General features: G+C 39.9%; 1 protein-coding gene and 1 non-coding gene across 38 annotated transcripts in view; both read left to right on the top strand.

The window, feature by feature from the left end:
* CSNK1G1 (casein kinase 1 gamma 1) overlaps nucleotides 1–17,529 on the top strand; it is a 170,033-nt gene that overhangs the window by 107,476 nt on the left and 45,028 nt on the right. For 26 of the 37 annotated variants that reach the window (XR_005381769.1, XR_005381770.1, XM_038580694.1 and 23 more), the window contains 2 exons: nucleotides 13,981–14,064; nucleotides 15,764–15,915. Coding sequence is in view for 35 of the 37 variants with exons in the window: in XM_038580664.1 (XP_038436592.1) it covers nucleotides 13,981–14,064; nucleotides 15,764–15,915 (236 nt within the window). In the remaining 2 variants the exon portion in view is untranslated. The remainder of the gene's footprint in view (nucleotides 1–13,980; nucleotides 14,065–15,763; nucleotides 15,916–17,529) is intronic. The other 11 variants (XM_038580668.1, XM_038580679.1, XM_038580682.1 and 8 more) reach the window with 1 other exon arrangement.
* Nucleotides 15,925–16,032, top strand: LOC119866971. Its single transcript, XR_005381921.1, has one exon. It is a non-coding gene; the product is annotated as a U6 spliceosomal RNA (small nuclear RNA).

Below are 17,529 nucleotides of genomic sequence, written 5' to 3'. Positions count from 1 at the left end.
TAAGGAAATGATGGTTAAAGAGGAGGAAGATGAGCAGTTATGTGTATGCGTTGGTCAACACTATTTTGATTACCATTTTAACAGAATCTATTCCAGTTAGCTTAGATCCAAAATGAAGATTTACTGGAAGATCACAGGGACACTTCTTGGAATCAAGAAAGGAGATATTATACAGGTCTCACTAGGGATTGGTACAAAGTACTTGAAAGTCTCTAGAAACCAAGACAACTACTCTTTGTCTCTGGTTTTCTGTCCAACTCTTCCAGACTTTGACACTTTGACTTTCCTGCTTAGGGCCATAAAATCTCTTGCCTCCGTGTCTGTTAGCCCTTTTCATTTTCTCCACATTACCAGCCTTCTCTGTTCCTCTTTATGTTTGGTAGGAAAAGGCCTTCACACAGCCCCTGTTGATTTAAACCCCAGCAGAGATTGACTGCGTCCCTGGGTCCGGATTGCGGGTTCCTGAGTAAGGGACCAACTAACTCAGCTTTTCAATAGCTTTCCAGTCCTGGCCTTAGGTACCTTATTCAGGGGTACAGGATCATGTAGACTCCACCATTCCACAGAGAGAGGAATGTGTGAAAATATCTGAACCTCTGCATATGCTTTGCAGAAGGAGCAACCCCCATGTCATTATTGTTCCTCTAAGGGAGCAGCAAAACCTAAATATAAAAGTGTCCTTAAGTTGATGACTCAGCAGCAGGAACCTGAGATTAGTATATGAAAAGCATCTCCATCTCCATCAGAATGAACTTTAGACAAGGACACGTGTGGTGTGGTCATTATCTTTTCCTTTTAAAATGTGTATGTGCATGGGTGTATGTTACCACATCTACCTTCATTGTCTAGAAAACATTTTAAAGGACTTTTTTTAATTTTTATTTTTTTTTAAGATTTTATTTATTTATTCATGAGAGACAGAGAAAGAGGCAGAGACATAGGCAAAGGGAGAAGCAGGCTCTTCACAGGGAACCCGATGTGGGACTCGATCCCAGAACTCTGGGATCACGACTTGAGCCAAAGGCAGACACTCAGCCGCTAAACAACCCAGGTGTCCCTTAAAAGGACATTTAAATCCTTTCATTGATGTTACAGCATAAGTCCAATCTGTGGCTAATGCTTAATTTTATGAAAAAAATATAGAAAGGATTGTTTCATATACTGGACTTGGAAGGGTGTAAATCACATACTTAGCACTAATAATTGCTAGTCTTTAATGGAGCTAATTTACTGCTGATAGTTTTGTGAATTTCTGTTCATTCTTCCAAGGATTGTGACCTAAGCTTTTATTAAATAGCCTCAATAGTTAGCCAAGCAGACAAAGGGAACTGATATTTCTGAAGCCCAGCATTTGGTACATTTTGGGGTAGGATAAATTGTATTGTGATGTGTCCTTTGTGTGTATCTTTCATGGTTTAGAGTACAACATTTCTCATATTATGGCTAGCAGTGTGCTCTGTGGTATAGTGAAATATAAGCAGAAAAGTTTATATATAATGCTGTAAGAGACTTGCTTATCTGCTAGGGTCAAACCCCACGTGGCCCTTCTTTGCCCCGTAAAACTCTCAAATAGCTTTAAGTCCCATGAAGCATATTGAGTAATTACCTTTAATTACATACATAAAATTCGTCCTTCTCCCTCCTGGGGCAGAGAACTTCTATTTTAAACATTTTACTGGTGAAGACTTGTTGTGCCAATAATTTCTTTAATTGCAAGCAGAGTGTTATGAGTTTATTATAGAAACTGGCCTCACAGTAACACAGAGTACAAACACCTTTTGGTGAATTGTTTTGCAAAGTGCAGAACTGCTAAAGATACTTGCTCAATCTGAACAGAATTTTTTACTTTTAAGGAACTTAATGGAAAATAGAAGGCAGGGTTCCAATAATAGACCCAAGTAATTTATATGTAAGTGGAAAGGGCTGGAGAATTGTGATTAGACTAATATAGTGCTAATACGGGTAAACACTGGGGAAAAGTCCATCACCGAAGTCTGTCTGTGGGAGCTTGCTTATAAATCGACCCAGAACTTGAAGTTTCTGATGCTGTTTTCTCCTTTCATCTAGTTCATACTTTACGTGTCTATCTTTATCCACACCTTTTTAATGTGTACCTGCATGTATCTCTTCCTTTGGTGTCCTCATGGCCACTCTTCAGTCATTAAGAATGACTTAGTGATTGCCCGTAGAGAATGCTTTTTTAAGAAGGGCAAAGGCAGGAGAAGTTTCAGCCAAAACTAAGGGCTAGAGTAAAGCTCAGACCCTCTCCCCACCTACCTAATTCAGTTTGTCAAAAGTAATTATTGAGAAGGAAAGTAACATTTCATAGCATCCTCAAAGCTGTGGAGTACTATGTAATGAAAGAGATGAGTCACTGAAGTGAATTATTCCTTTCAGTTATAAGAAGATGGAAGCATGTTATCTACTCTTCTGCAAATTAAAACTGAACAAACTCCTTTCCAATGTCTGTCAGTGTCATTGTTGAGAGAATATTTTCTTTAAGTTCAAATAACAGACCACATAAAGACAGATGAGTCCTTGTACCTCCTTTCAAAATAGTAATCCAATTGCTGATTGAGCCCTTTAGTATTTGTACAATAATACTTACCTATAAGCATGCTTAAGACAAAAACCATCCAAAAAAAGTTTTTAACATTTATGACTAATTATATTGTCATCTTCTCTGAACAACTCGTAAGCAAGTAATTTATATTCCTCCCACTTAAAAGAATAATTTGTCAGCTCTGTACACCTCTGTACTTTTGTGCTTTCAATAGTCTGACACAATTTTAACTTTTCCCTATATTTTCCTTTTTTTTTTTTTTTTTTAGTTCATTTAGTTGAGAGAGTTGGCGGAGAGGGACAGAAGTCCCAAGCAGACTCCCCACTGAGCACAGAGCTGGTCATAGGGCTTGATCCCATGATTCCGAGATCACGACCCCAGCCAAAACCAAGAGCCAGATCCCCAACCAACTGCCCCACCCAGGCACCCTACATTTTCCTCTTTCTTTATCCTTCATATTGCTTTAATTTATCATTCCTTCCCAGCTGATAGCGATCTTGTGCTAATAATTACTTTAGCCATAATGCAAGGAGATGAAAGTTGAATATCAGCTGTATCCATAGCACTATGCTGAGTAATTGAGGGCCACAGGGTTATGAATCATAAAGTTTCTGCCCTTCAGAAGACTAGAGAAAAAGAAAATGTAATGTTTACTGAGTTTCCAGTATGTTTATTATGAGGTATTGTACTACTCTCAAGGAGCTCACTAGTGTATGTGAATAACTATAATGCAAACAAAAACAGTGGAATATTAGTTTATTAAAAGGTACATATAAAATGATAAGGAAGTTCTGAAGGGAGAAATGATTACTAATAATGGGAGACCAGGAAGGCTTTATACAGAGGGTGATAGCTAGGGACTGAACTTGCCAAAAAAAAAAAAAAAAAAGATATGATTTACTTGGACATGTTCAAATAGAAGAGTTAGGAAAGCCTTCCAAGTGCAAAATAAGCTAAGGCCTAGAGGCAGCTATGTGTCTGTTCATGCATTTATTAAAGAGGTATTCGTTGAGCATCCCACTTGGGTTAAGTACTGTTTGAAGTTAAGCCCTGGGGATACAGTGGTGAACAAGAGTAGGCACTGCCCTTAACTATTTCCTAAAAGAGAGACTACCCAATGATCAGAAACAGCAGTTCTGGAGAGTTGAGAGGAAGGAGAGAGTTGTAGGCTGGAGAAGTAGAGAAGGCTCCTTGTTAGGGGTCATGCAGATTGCTGAGTTTAGAACCTCTTTCCTGTACCATTTCTATGCATAAGCCAGGCTCTTTATATCTTTCAAAACTCCTTAGAGACCTGAGCCATGTGCCTATGGAAAATCTGAATTAGAACCAAAAGCTAATCTGAATATGCTGGAAGTATAAATACACACTGAATTTCAAAGATTTGTCCTCCTCCCCCTCTGAAAGGATGTAAAATATCTCAGTAATTTTTAAATTGATTATATGTTGAAATGTTGATATTTTGGATATGAGTTAAATATAATATTAAACTTGATTCCACCCATTTCCTTTAATTTTAAGATCTGGCTTCTAGAGAAATTTAAAATCAAACTCATGGTTCTCATTCATGGCTTGCATTGTATTTCTGTGCGTGCTGCTATAATGCAGTGGTATGTACCTAGTGTATACTTAAAATACTTACTGTGAAACTATTATTAAAGATATACTAAGGCAGGGCACCTGGGGGGGATGGCTCAGTGAATTAAGTGTCTGCCTTTGGCTCAGGTCACAATCCTGGGGTCAAGCCCCGTATCAGGAGCCTGCTTCTCCCTCTCCTCCCTGCTTGACTCTCTGTCTCTCTCTCTCAAATAAATAAATAAAATCTTAAAATGTGACAATATGGGTGTATAATACTCAGATGAAATCTTTATTTTTTTCTCTTTATTCCTGTGATCTTTTTATTTACTCCACTATCGCTGCCTCTTCAACTTCATTAATGACCTCGGCCATAATTTTTAGAGACATTTGTTAAACCAACTGGTTGTTCAGAATTAAAAGGAACTCCAGGAGAGAGCAAAATACTCTTAGTTTTTCTAATTTCAGAGACCTTTGGCCTCTATGCTTTCAGTTCAGTGCCTTTAGCTCCTATATGCTTGTTGCTCTCTCAGCCAGCAGGATTCATTCTGTCCCCTCCAGCCTGATCAGCTCTTAACCACCCTTCAAGTCTACCCCATGGCCCTTACTCTGTGAAGCCTGTCCCATCCCCTTCGGTCAAGGTTAGATGCCCCTCTCTACTGTCCCTGTAGCACTCTGTTCTCACTTGTGATGTTGGATGAATGGGCAGACTCAGCACCAGACTCTTTGAACTTAATTGAATTTGAAACTGGAAGCAGGAACATTGTAGCACTTATTCCTCAGACTTGCTGAAAATCAGTAAGATAAATGAGTTCACTTTGCTTCCTTGTAAGTCTTCATGCTTCCTCAGTGACCAGAATTATAAGGTCATCTTGAATGTACCATCAGGTCACATCTGCTCTGACTGGAGAGAGATTTGGGTGAAGGCTCAAATGAGAAAAGAATGGCAGGTTGTAGCATCTGTTACATTGACTGGTGGTTCTGTGGCAAGCCACTTAACCTCTGCATTTCCGTGCAGAAAAATGAGGGTAGCACTTGGTTCTTTATTCTCCCAGGGCTATTTTGATGTTTAAGGAAGGGACTTTACAATATTAACAGAGTTCAGTAATAGGGGACACTCTGTTTCTTTGCTGTGATTAGACTGTATGCCTTAGTGGGTTTTGTTTTGTTGTTTTAATCAGAGAACTTCTGAGAACAATTTGTTAAATGGGCCCAAAGTTAATGAAAACAAATGCTAATCTGCTTTTTTTTTTATACTTTCTGTGTTATTCTAAGCATTTGCCAAGTTGCCTTCTGAATTCCTAAATGATATGTATGTTTAATTTATTAATAGGCTTCATTTGAAGATTGACTCCTTGGTAATTGTATTAGGAAAAGAGCACTTTTGCACTTTCGCAATCTTACCTGTGCTTTCGTAAGGGAAATATTACTCTTTCTTTATAGCTTGTGTTTATAACGTATCAATATCATTAGTATCTCATGGTTGTCCATTAGATTCATATACAGGCCATGTTTTACTGAATCTCTACAAAATCAGCTAATCTCCTATCAAAGTAATGCATCCCAGTAGAACTTAACTGCCACCCTAGATATGTGTGAACTTGAGCACAGATACGTACATGTGATATAATAAGAGAGCCTGAAACTTGGAGGTCTTGACTGTACTACTCATTATATGACCTGAGCAAGTCACTTCAGATCAATTACCTTACCTATATAATGAGAATAGTAATACCTATATGTACTTGTTCGGATTAAATGGGAGAACCTGTATAAAAACTCTTCATAACCTCCCATCAAGGCAGGTTCTGAAAGCATTTTTAAATACTCCGTGGGCCTAGATAAGCAATATGACTTGTATTTAAAATAGGCTCAGGGGATGCCTGGGTGGCTCAGCGGTTAGGCGTCTGCCTTTGGCTCAGGGTGTGATCCAGGATCCTGGGATGGAGTCCTACATTGGGCTCTCTGCATGGAGCCTGCTTCTCCCTCTGCCTCTGCCTCTGCCTCCCTCTCTCTCTCTCTCTCTCTCTCTCTCTGTGTGTCTCTCATGAATAAATAAATAAAATATTTTTTAAATAAATAAAAAAATAAAATAGGCCCAGAACTAGTGATACACCAGGGACAGGCGAGGATTTAGACCTTTGGCAATTTGGTGATATATAGTGAAATATATAAATATATGCATATATTAAATATGCATGCCTCTTGACTCAACATTTTTTCTTAAGGAACTTTACCCTCAAGATACATTTGTATTGGGCAGCCCTGGTGGCTCAGCGGTTTGGCGCCGTCTTCAGCCCAGGGTGGGATCCTGGAGACCCGGGATCGAGTCCCATGTTGGGCTCCCTGCATGGAGCCTGCTTCTCCCTCTGCCTGTGTCTCTGCCTCTCTGTCTCTCTCTCATGAATGAATAAATAAAATCTTTAAAAAAGAGAGAGAGATACATTTTTATTTGTGTCCCAAAATGTAGGCACAAGGATTTTTGCTATATTATTTGCATATTTGTCTAGATTCGTTTCGTTTTCAGATGATAGAGTTCAGGCTCACTTGGGGGTGAGGGTAGGGATGTGTCAAGGAGATGGGAAGAACTTGGAACTGATAAGTCCAGCAATATTCTCACCTCAGGCAGGCCAGATCCAGGACCAACACTGTCCTCAATCCTCAGGTTATGAAACATATTTATCTGTCTCTGTTTCTCTCAGCTCTGCTTTCTCTGTGTTTCATTTTCATAGGCAGTCTCCCTGTTTTCATGTAGTAGTTAGTCTCTGGTAGCTCCAGGCTAAGCTCCTTCCAGTTTAGCAATGAGGGGAGGGCAGAGGTGGGGAGGAATTGTCCTCTTTCTTTGTTGTTCCACAAAAGTCCTAGAGTTGACTCTTATTGTACTGGCATGAGTCAAGCTCCCATCCTTGACCCAGTTCCCCAAGGCAAGGGGATAGAATATTTTGATTTACCTGGCTTGAGTCATATCCTTGGAATGGCAAGTGGGAAATGAATTGACCCCACTTTAACGATATGAAGTAGTATCGAGGAAATGGTGCTTCCTCACTGGAAGAGTCAAGTGGTGTTATCAGAGGAAGAAAGGATGCAGGCCAGCCAAAGCAATAGTTCACTATGTCTAATTCTAACACCAGATCATATAGATGCAACCTAAATGTCCATCAGTACTAACAAAAACTTAAATGTAATAGATCATAGGGTGGGTTACTCTGTGTCTGTTAAAATGAATGAGATAGAGCATCCCAGGTGGCTCAGTAGTTTAGTGCCACCTTCAGCCCAGGGCGTGATCCTGGAGACCCGGGGTCGAGTCCCACGTCGGGCTTTCTGCATGGTGCCTGCTTCTGTCTCTACCTGTGTCTCTGCCTCTCTCTCTCTCTGTCTCTCATGAATAAATAAATAAAATCTTTTAAAAAAATGAATGAGATATATTCATGAGATGACAAGAAAAAATGCCTACTATATAATATTAAATTAAAAATGAAGTTGCAGAAAAATATTCTTCATTATGTCAATGTATCTAATCTGTTATGGATGTGAATACTTTTTCTTCATATATTCCTGTACTGTTTTTGGTTTGCTGTTATATTTGTTTGAATGTGTATATATCACTTTCATAATTTAAAAAGTAATGCCCCAGGTTGCCCCTCTTCTGGACCAGGGACTGGAATTGACAGAGCTCAAGAACCATAGAAGCTGGATATATGACAGGAAAGCTGAAAGGATGGTATTCATGGAGCTGATATAAAAATAATGGGAACCCAGGGAAAAGATAGGACAAATTAAGCTGCTTTTGTAATATGGCAAGGGATTTATATCCTAGAAGAGTGACAGAGATTTGCTAGAAAAAGTAAATGTTAACCAAAAAAAGCATGTGGTTTGGAAGAGGTAGGATAGGGAGTGTAGAAAATAACTTTGGCAGCCACATGAATGAATGGGAAGGAGAACAGAGACTGAGGTGTAGGCAACTTAATGGAAGAAGAAAGTAGTGAATCTGGAGTCCAGAGATCTGGTGGTGTTACTTGGGTGCCCTGTTACCTAGGAAGGGTCACACATGTCTGGGTCTCCAACTCATATGTAAAATGGAATGAATTAGTTGTCCTGTTTTCTTCACAGGATGACAAGTAACAGAAAAGGGCTGCTTACATAAGGAAAAGACCATGTAATTCCGAGTTAGCCTGGACCAAAGTAAAGAACTGGTCTATAAAATGAACGATGTAGGAGAAGAAAGGGCTATGAAGATGTCATCAGACTGCCTTTGCCCATTAAATGGCTCAGATGACTCATTTTGTTGGTCATTTAATCTCTTTGGGTGGGACAGGTGCTTTTTTTAAAGATTTTATTTATACGTGAGAGATACAGAGAGAGCATCAGAGAAACACAGGCAGAGGGAGAAGCAGGCTCCCTTTGTGGAACCCAATGTGGGACTCCATCCTGGGACTCCAGGATCACACCCTGAGCCGAACGAAGACGCTGACCACTGAGCCACCCAGGCGTCCTGAGCAGGTGCTTTTTTGAGAGAGGGGAAGCATTTGTTTATGTGTAGCTTTTGGTTCTGTTAACTAAAACGAAGAGTTCTAAATAGTTCGCCCACATGTGGAAATAGCAAGGTAAAACTGCAGGTACCATATACAACCATCATGGAAGAATATACACAAAAGAAAACCAATGTAGAAATACTGTAATTCTGAGTTACTTGGAATCTTCATAGTGGTGGCTTGTCCAGTAGAGCTTTTTTTTTTAAAAAAAAGGTCATTTCTATGAAAAACAAACAAGAACTACCCATAAGTATCAACTCTGTTAGCACATCCTGCACATTTAAAATCTGATGAAGTTGTTTTTGCTCTGTATATGTGCATTTTAGCATCTTGAGGTAGGCATTGTACATTCCAAATAGAAAACTCAAGTGACATTTCATTGAATTTTTTTTTGTTGTTTATTTACTTAGTATTTATCCTGCCCTTATCTACCATATGCTTGGACCAGTGCTAGGCACTGGCATATAAGCATAATTAACACATAGTAGTCATAGTGTTCAGACGGTCTTCTGTTAGAAGGGAGGACAGACACATGGACAAAGAAAGTATAATGGGAGTGGGACAAGATTGTCAAGAAGGGGTTCACTATTTTTTGAGTGGCCTCATTTTTTTTCTTTCATTCCTTTTAAGTGCTTGCTAGAACTTTCTTGACTTTGTAGTTGTTGCTCAGATGTGTGTTAAGAATTGGATATCTCTTTTTAGCATTTGAAACTCAGTAGATATTCTGTATCTATAACTTAATCATAGGAACTGTGAATGCAATACTAAAGAAAGTGCAAATTTTTCAGAGACTGGGTTTTTGTCCTGTAAGGTTTTTACCAGTTCTGAGCTATGTTAGTCTTTTTGCAAAGACAGAAGATACCCCACCCCCACCCAAGCCCAATACACAACACATTTTTAAACAGTTTTTATCTTAGGTGCTATTACAGAAAAAAATCTGTTCTCCCACCTTAGGTTTTCTTTCCTGGCTCCTTGGGATGAATACAACTTTGAACATGCTTTGAGGCTCAAGGCCTTGGTAATTGTGTGTGTGTAATACAGAAACTATAAATGCACAATTTTTGGGCTCAGGAACGTGAGATTTTTCATCTGCTCTTGCCTTTCTTCATCTTCTCTTTCCCAACCATACAAATTTGAGCTCATGTTAGCAGCATATGTTTAGCAATATTCAAATTCCCAAGTGGCCTGTGAACAAGATGATTATAAAACATTTTTTGTTACAGGACAAAGCAATCCTGATTCCTTAATTCTAGGTCTAGCTGGGGCTTTGTTTTCATTTTCTGTTTTCGTTTTTTGTTTTTTTTTTTATTAAGCCAGCATTTTGAATAGATTCATATATGAACTGATTCATACTGTAAAGAGGCATTTATAGAGTTATTTTCTGAGTTTTAAAGGCTGTTTTTATTTTCACCTTTTACTTCTTATGGAATACCATCCTGTTTATTTCCCTATTCCATCTGCTTTCTTGTTAAATGGACTTGTTTAATATCATCATTAATCCTGATGATAATTCACCATGTAAACAGTAATTTCCTGATCACTGACTGACACTAAAGAACATTCAGTAGTTGTACTAGAAGACAGCTACCATGAGACAGTTAAGTTTTGGAGAAAAACTGTCCTATTTTCTGGAAAAATTAAAAAATCAAACTGTGTAAACAAAAGGGAACTGCCAAGGTCATTATGTTCTTTTTTTTTTTTTTTTAAAGATTTTATTTATTTATTCATGATAGTCACAGAGAGAGAGAGAGGGGCAGAGACACAGGCAGAGAGAGAAGCAGGCTCCATGCACCGGGAGCCCGACGTGGGATTCGATCCCGGGTCTCCAGGATCGCACCCTGGGCCAAAGGCAGGCGCCAACCCGCTGCGCCACCCAAGGATCCCAAGGTCATTATGTTCTTAAAGGTTTTCTCCAGCCCTGATTTCAGATGCAGTCATCATCTACGTATACTTATTTTTTATGGAAATATTAATATAGGTGTTATTTTTTACATCCAGATATTAATATAGGTATGGGACTTAGTTGAACTTGCTTCACAGCTAGGTAATTTAGTTTTTCAAAAAGAGTGAAAGGCTAATTATTAAGCAATAATGTGATCAAATTGCCAAAAGCTTCGAGGTGGTTCTATTTCAGTTCTCAGCCTGATGTGCATTTAAAAATATCTCTACTTAGAGTAGTTACTGTTCATAATGCTTTATGGAATCTTTTTAGCTAACACTTTAGATGATAAAGAAGCCATTATCCTTGGTTTGGTGTGTTTAACCCAAGTTAAATTTATGACAGACTGAAAATTAGATGTCATGTTGTGCATCTCACTTCCTGTTCTGTGCGACTTGATACGTGTGTGAGCCGCATGTCCAGCAGGATTTATAAGAATTTGTTATTGATGGATGGGAAAGGTGTTTCAAAGTACCCTGCAAAAATGTACAAGATAGCATGTGCAGGGTATACCTAACCTTGCAGTTTTGGTTTATTTTTTTATTTTTGTTTTTTTATTTATTTTATTTTATTTTCTTTTTTAATATTTTTTTTCTTTATTTATTTATGATAGTCACACAGAGAGAGAGAGAGAGAGAGGCAGAGACACAGGCAGAGGGAGAAGCAGGCTCCATGCACCGGGAGCCCGACGTGGGATTCGATCCCGGGTCTCCAGGATCGCGCCCTGGGCCAAAGGCAGGCGCCAAACCTCTGCGCCACCCAGGGATCCCTAGGAAGGAGATCTTATTTATGATTTATTTCAAAGCAGATGAGAGATTATTAAACTACCTTAGTTTCTGAGATTTCATGGATCAAAGACTTCATTGGATGTCTGCCTTGCCCACCTCTCTCACTTCATTCTCAGTACTTCATATTTACTTCCAGGAAGTATCTTGTTTACCACATTTATAGCTGTGTTGCATTTAGGGCTCTAGCCACCCCCCCCCCAGTCTTATTAAAGGAGTTCACAGCATAATGTTGATTGATTAAAGATATCTTGAGCAGTGAATTCAAGATGGCTCTGCAGAAGAAAAGTGAAATAGCACATACAGGATTTCTCATTTAAATGCAGCCCAGGATAAGTCATTAGCATGTGCTAATCTCTGACCAAAGAGATAGACTTTCTTAGTGGGCTTATGTCCATGTCTTTCATCACCAGTACTGGCCACTTATGGGAAGTCATGTGAAAAACTAGGCACAGAATGGAACTTGCGTGGGCATCTTCCTGTACAGATAATTCTAATAAATTATGGCTCCATCTCCCAAAGAGACTTTTATATTTGGCAGGTTTTCTGTCAAAACCTAAGAAACTAAACAGACAAGTCTTTTAAATAGCCTTAAAATGATTCCTGTTAAAATATATTAAGTCTGGATATTCTGATGTGAAAGAACTTTTGAAAGAGACTGATCAGTTTTCTGAGTCCTCATAATATATGTATTGGTCATAAAACATTGCAGTGCCCTTTATTTCTACCTTCTAGATACAGAGTTTTCCAGCTAAGGTCACACTTCAAAATGACTTGTGGAATCATGCTTACATCCACTACCATAAGTTCGGGGTTAGTAGTTTTGAAGTGAAGTCACTGCATCTGTTTTTTAAAGTTTTAAAGGTATTTTCAAGAGAGACATTTCCAGTTGACTACCACTACCAGCTTACATTCTAATTTGACCCACACGTATTCTGTATAAGATGGAGGCATACTTCATTCATATGGATTCTGTGGCTTTAGAAAGAGGAACCTAGAAGGTAGCTAGAAGGAAATCCTAGCTATTGTCAGGAATTTGGTTTTAAAAGGAAACCAGGGCAGCCCTGGTGGCTCAGTGGTTTAGCGCCGCCTACAGCCTAGCGCATGATCCTGGAGACCCAGGAACGAGTCCGACATCGGGCTCCCTGCATGGAGCCTGCTTCTCCCTCTGCCTGTGTCTCTGCCTCTCTCTCTCTGTGTGTGTCTCTCATGAATAAATAAATAAAATCTTAAAAAAAAAAAAAATGTAACCAGTCTAAACCCCTCCTTTTTATACATGAAAAGCAGAGAGACATGAAAGAATTTTCAGGGTTGGTAGCAGAACCAAATACTAGATCAAAGACTGACTTGAGCCCTTCCTACAATAGTATCTTAAACCTAGTCCATCTTTGAGAAAAGCTGCAAGCTACTCAGGAATCTAGACGTTGTCCTGAGCATCTGAAGCCTGTCAGAGTATTGTGAAGTGTCAGGGTATTTAATACAAGGAGCAAAAATGCAACCAGCAGGAACACCTCACATCTTTGAAGGTACTAGGGTGGAGTTATGAGTGATAGAACTCATAGTTAGAAATTATAGACATTACCCCGAATGCTTTTGTGACTTCTTAGTAAACATGGAAATTTCTGACAAGAGATGCCTAGATTTGTCAGAAACAAGACAAAGATTGTCAAGAACAAATGATCATTTGTCTCATTTAAACTGATCCTTAAGTATTGTCAGCAAGTCTAGGAAGTTATGTCAGTATTATATTTCTAAGCAGACCTGACTTCTAGCTTGTACTTCAGAAGGAGGATATTGGGCCCAGATTAGCAATTTAACCAATTAAAAGAATAATATGTTTATTAATTAGGATTAGATTTGGCTATGAAAAAAGATCCAAATAACAGTTCAGTCAAGGTAGAAATTGATTTTTTTTTTTTTTTTTAGATTAAAAAGTCTAGTGGGAAGGGAAGTCCAACACTACTGATTACTTCACCGTCAACAGGGACTCACTTTTTTCTTTTTTGTTCCATTCATTCTTGGCACTGTCTGATATCCTCAAAGTGTCTGGTGGTTCTAAATGGCTGCTGGAGCTTGAGCCATCATCAGAGGAGAGCATACCTCCAAATTGCGTCAGCTACCATGAAAGAGCTTTTCTAGAACCACTTATCCAGCAATTTTTGCTTCTACCTCACTGGTCATTCCTGTTATCAAGGGAGGCTGGAAAGTTATAACTGGGAAGGTTGCTATTCCAGTGATTAGAAGTTTTCTTACTAAGTAAGGAGGGGAGGAGAGAATGGACACTGGGCAGGCAACTAACAGATCTGCCACAAAGTTGTTTTGAAGAATGTAATATTTAGGAAAATCAAATTTTAGTGACATCAAAAACTATTATATAGGATATAAATTTGAAAGGTCCCCAAACTAGCATCTCCCAAATGTCTGATTAATAAAAGTAGTGACTCTCTACGATGGTGTTCTGCTTTGGTTTTTCAGCAGGACACATTGGGAACAGGTGTTAGGTTTTGTGTACTTTAAACAAACTGAAAAATGAATTCAGAACAACAGGGGAGAAAAAGACACTTCAAATTGAATCTTGTTTCCTTTTAGAGATAGGGAGAATCGAAACAACCACAAGGACAATTCAGTGGATATTTATGGAGCTGGCAGGAGCAGAGTACACTACATTCGATGGTACGAGCTAGGGATGAACATATCAAAACACTGAAGTTGCTTCAGACCTAGATGGAACAAGAGATGCCAGCAGCACAAGAGAGAGGCATGAAATACATGGCATAGCAACGACATTGCACCAACTCCACATAGACCAGATTTCTCCTGGGGATAAGGATGGGGATGCTGGGCTAGAGGTTTAAGTCTCAGATATTGTCTAAGTCTCTTTGGGCTGCTGTAACAAAATATCATAGACTGGGTGGCTCTATAAAGTCAGAAATGTCTTTCTCACAGTCCAAGATCAGGTGTTGATCACAGTCAGGTTCTGGCAGAGACCCTCTTCTGCCTTTTTGCTGTGTCCTCACATGGTGGAAGGGGCTAGGGAGCACTCTAGGGTTTCTTTTATAAGGGCACAAATCTTAGTCCCGAGGGTTCTTAGAACCTTCATGATCTAATTTCTCCCCAAAGGCCTACCTCTTTTTTTTTTTTTTTTAAGATTTTATGTATTTATTCATGAGAGAGGCAGAGACATAGGCTCCCCGCGGGGAGCCTGCTGCGGGACTCCATTCCAGGACCCTGGGATCCCAACCTGAGCAAAAGGCAGACAATCAACCACTAAGCCACTCAGTCACCCCTAGGCCTCACCTCTTAAAACCATCACATTGGGCATTAGGTTTTCAACATAGGAATTTGGGGAGGGAGAGGCAGAGACCCAAGCCTTCAGATTATAGCAGAGAGAATCACCTCTGCTTATATCCTGCTGTACATATTAAGAGAAGAGAGAGATGGAGAGAATGTTGTCTAAAAAACTTGTAGGCAGAAGCAACTGCACACCATGGTATACATAAATGTGTAAGATGGAAGTGCTTCTGCTCGAGAACAGATTTTTAAAATGTTCTGTAGTCTTGTTCGTATCTACTGTTCACATGGTGCCATTTAACACATATTTGCTGAATGCTTCATATTTACAATACACTTTAAAAAGGAAATTCATTCGCAAGTTGCCACTTAGGTGAGAAAGTCTAGATTTTGGCACCTCAGAGCTATGAATTTCAAATTTGGGGAAAGCCCAGCCTTGTCTCCCCCACCACACACACCCCTTCCTTTCAGAATTACTTACCAGTAACCAAACCCTGTGTGTTGACTTTGCCCCAGCTGATAGAAAACAGGAAAGTACAGAGACTGCCTGTGAGAAGAGGGTCAGGCTGCACCCTCTGTGACCTCAACCCTCAGTCCAAGTTCTCCTTGGGGTGCCAGCTGCAAACAGCTACGTGTGCCGTTGGCAGTAAGCATAGGGAGCACAGAGGAAACCACAGCTAATGCCACAGGGCCGGTTGGGCTGGCCTTTGAACACAGTGAGCTGTCTTTTGAACCTTTTATAACTGTGTACTTTCAGGCCTCCTTGGGGGAGAATAGTTTATGCTCTGATCCAGTAATGGATCAGGAACCATTCTCTGTCTTATACAGCAGTGGAAATACCTTTGTCACTCTGGTATAAAATAGCTGCTTATTTGAGGCCATTGTGCAGCGGCTCGCCTTTCCTGCCCATTATTAGTTCCCTTTGAAGCTGCTGTGCTCAGTTCTGGTTCTCCAGGAGGACTTTGAAAGAAAATGGACATCTCACAAATTGCACTTTCTGTCTACTCAGTGCTGATGGAGCGACCTCATATTTTGGGTTTTGTGTCCCCCACTCTGTACCCCATCTCTTCCCTGCTTGCAGGTGAAGGTCTGCCACAGGTGTATTACTTTGGACCATGTGGGAAATACAATGCCATGGTGCTGGAGCTCCTCGGCCCGAGCCTGGAGGATTTGTTTGACCTCTGTGACCGAACTTTTACTTTGAAGACGGTGTTGATGATAGCCATCCAATTGGTAAGTGGGGTGCTTACTTCAGCAGCACATATACTAAAATTGAAATGGTACAGAGACTACTAGCATGGCCCCTGCACAAGGATGACATGCAATTGGTAAGTGGGCATTGCTATTCTGCAGAAAGACAGATGGGTTCCCCAGCTACATCCTTGTGCCCCTTTTAGTGCTTTCTCAGCTGTAGTGACACCTGGTGAATGCACGCTCAGAGGATTGATGACATTCTACAAAGGAGGCCAGGCAAAAAGGGTTAACCTAGAGAAGTCACGGTGTATCTTTTGTGTGCTCTATTTTAAGAATTTGCACCTTGGAGCAACACCCTGCCCTTAACTGAAGTGGAAGCATATAATTTAGATTGAGAAGAAAGAGGATGATTAGGTGAAATTGTACAAATGCAAGTAATTTCCTTGATGTTTTATTTATAGGTTTTAAGCACATGGCTGTAAGGTACTGTACTCTCCCCTCACCCTTGCATCCAAGAAAGGGTTGGTGATGTAACCCACTGCTCTAACAATCAGATTCCCAAGCTGTGTGACCAAGAGCCTGTGTTAGTTCTCTGGCCTCCGTTTCTCACAGAGACTGGTAGAGCTGAAGAGACAGCTCTCTTACTCCAACCAGATTACACACCAGTGCCAGTTCAAGAGCAGTTAAGGCAGTTCCTTTGAGTATTTTGTCAGTCCCTTAGAGGAAGATGCAAATGTATCTTTATTGGTCTGAAATGATGATGGTCTCACGCACTTTACAGTAAAAGATTAGGAAATGTTAGAAAGTTGACCTTGACCTTGACTTTTGAGTCCCAAATTCAGATGCCTGAGCTTCCCTTTCTGTGCTAAGTAGAAAAGTATCATAGATGGAAATAAAACCTAATGAAATGTGAAATAACTTTTTAAAAGATTTATTTATTTTAGAGCGCACATGTGCATGTGAGCAGGAGGAGGGACAGGAGAGGGAGATAGAGAATCTCTGAGCAGACTCCCCACTGCACAGAGCCCAACGTGGGGCTGAATCCCAGGACCCTGAGATCATGACCTGAGCAGAAATCAAGAGTTGGCCACTTATCAGTTGGCCACCCGGATGCCCCTGAAACAATTTTATGATTATCATTTGGGGCTCGGTTTATTTTCACATAAAAACTACACTTCTACCTCTGCTGCTAATTAGCTTTATGAAATCGGTCCAGTACTAACTTCTCTGGACCTCACTTCCCATATTTTTGCAAGAGAGAGAACTAGGCTGGGGAGTCCTGTCTGACTGAGGATAGGAAGGTGTGGGCAGGAGGTGCATGTGGCAGTGGCACCTGTCTCCAGAGGCCAATAACACTAGTCCTGGCTGGACATACTATTGCCTCTCAAACGCGTATTTTCTAAAGTACCCTAAAAACACCTAATTCCATGCATCATTTATAAATTGTAACATTATGAGGTAAAACTATATATTTTAGCTGAACAGTGCTGTCCCGTTTTCATTTATCTGGATATTATGTATATCTTTGTATCAGAGAATATTTACTGGTTTATAAGCATGAAGTGACTGAGTGGTGAAGAAGAAATTAGTTATATTTTTATTTCAGTGTTAAAACCTTGGGCTGATAAAAAAAAAACACATTTTGATGGTTTT

The sequence above is a fragment of the Canis lupus genome, chromosome 30 (assembly GCF_011100685.1).
Source record: "Canis lupus familiaris isolate Mischka breed German Shepherd chromosome 30, alternate assembly UU_Cfam_GSD_1.0, whole genome shotgun sequence".
Classification (NCBI taxonomy): domain Eukaryota; kingdom Metazoa; phylum Chordata; class Mammalia; order Carnivora; family Canidae; genus Canis; species Canis lupus.
This window is presented reverse-complemented; position numbering and strand designations above follow the sequence as displayed.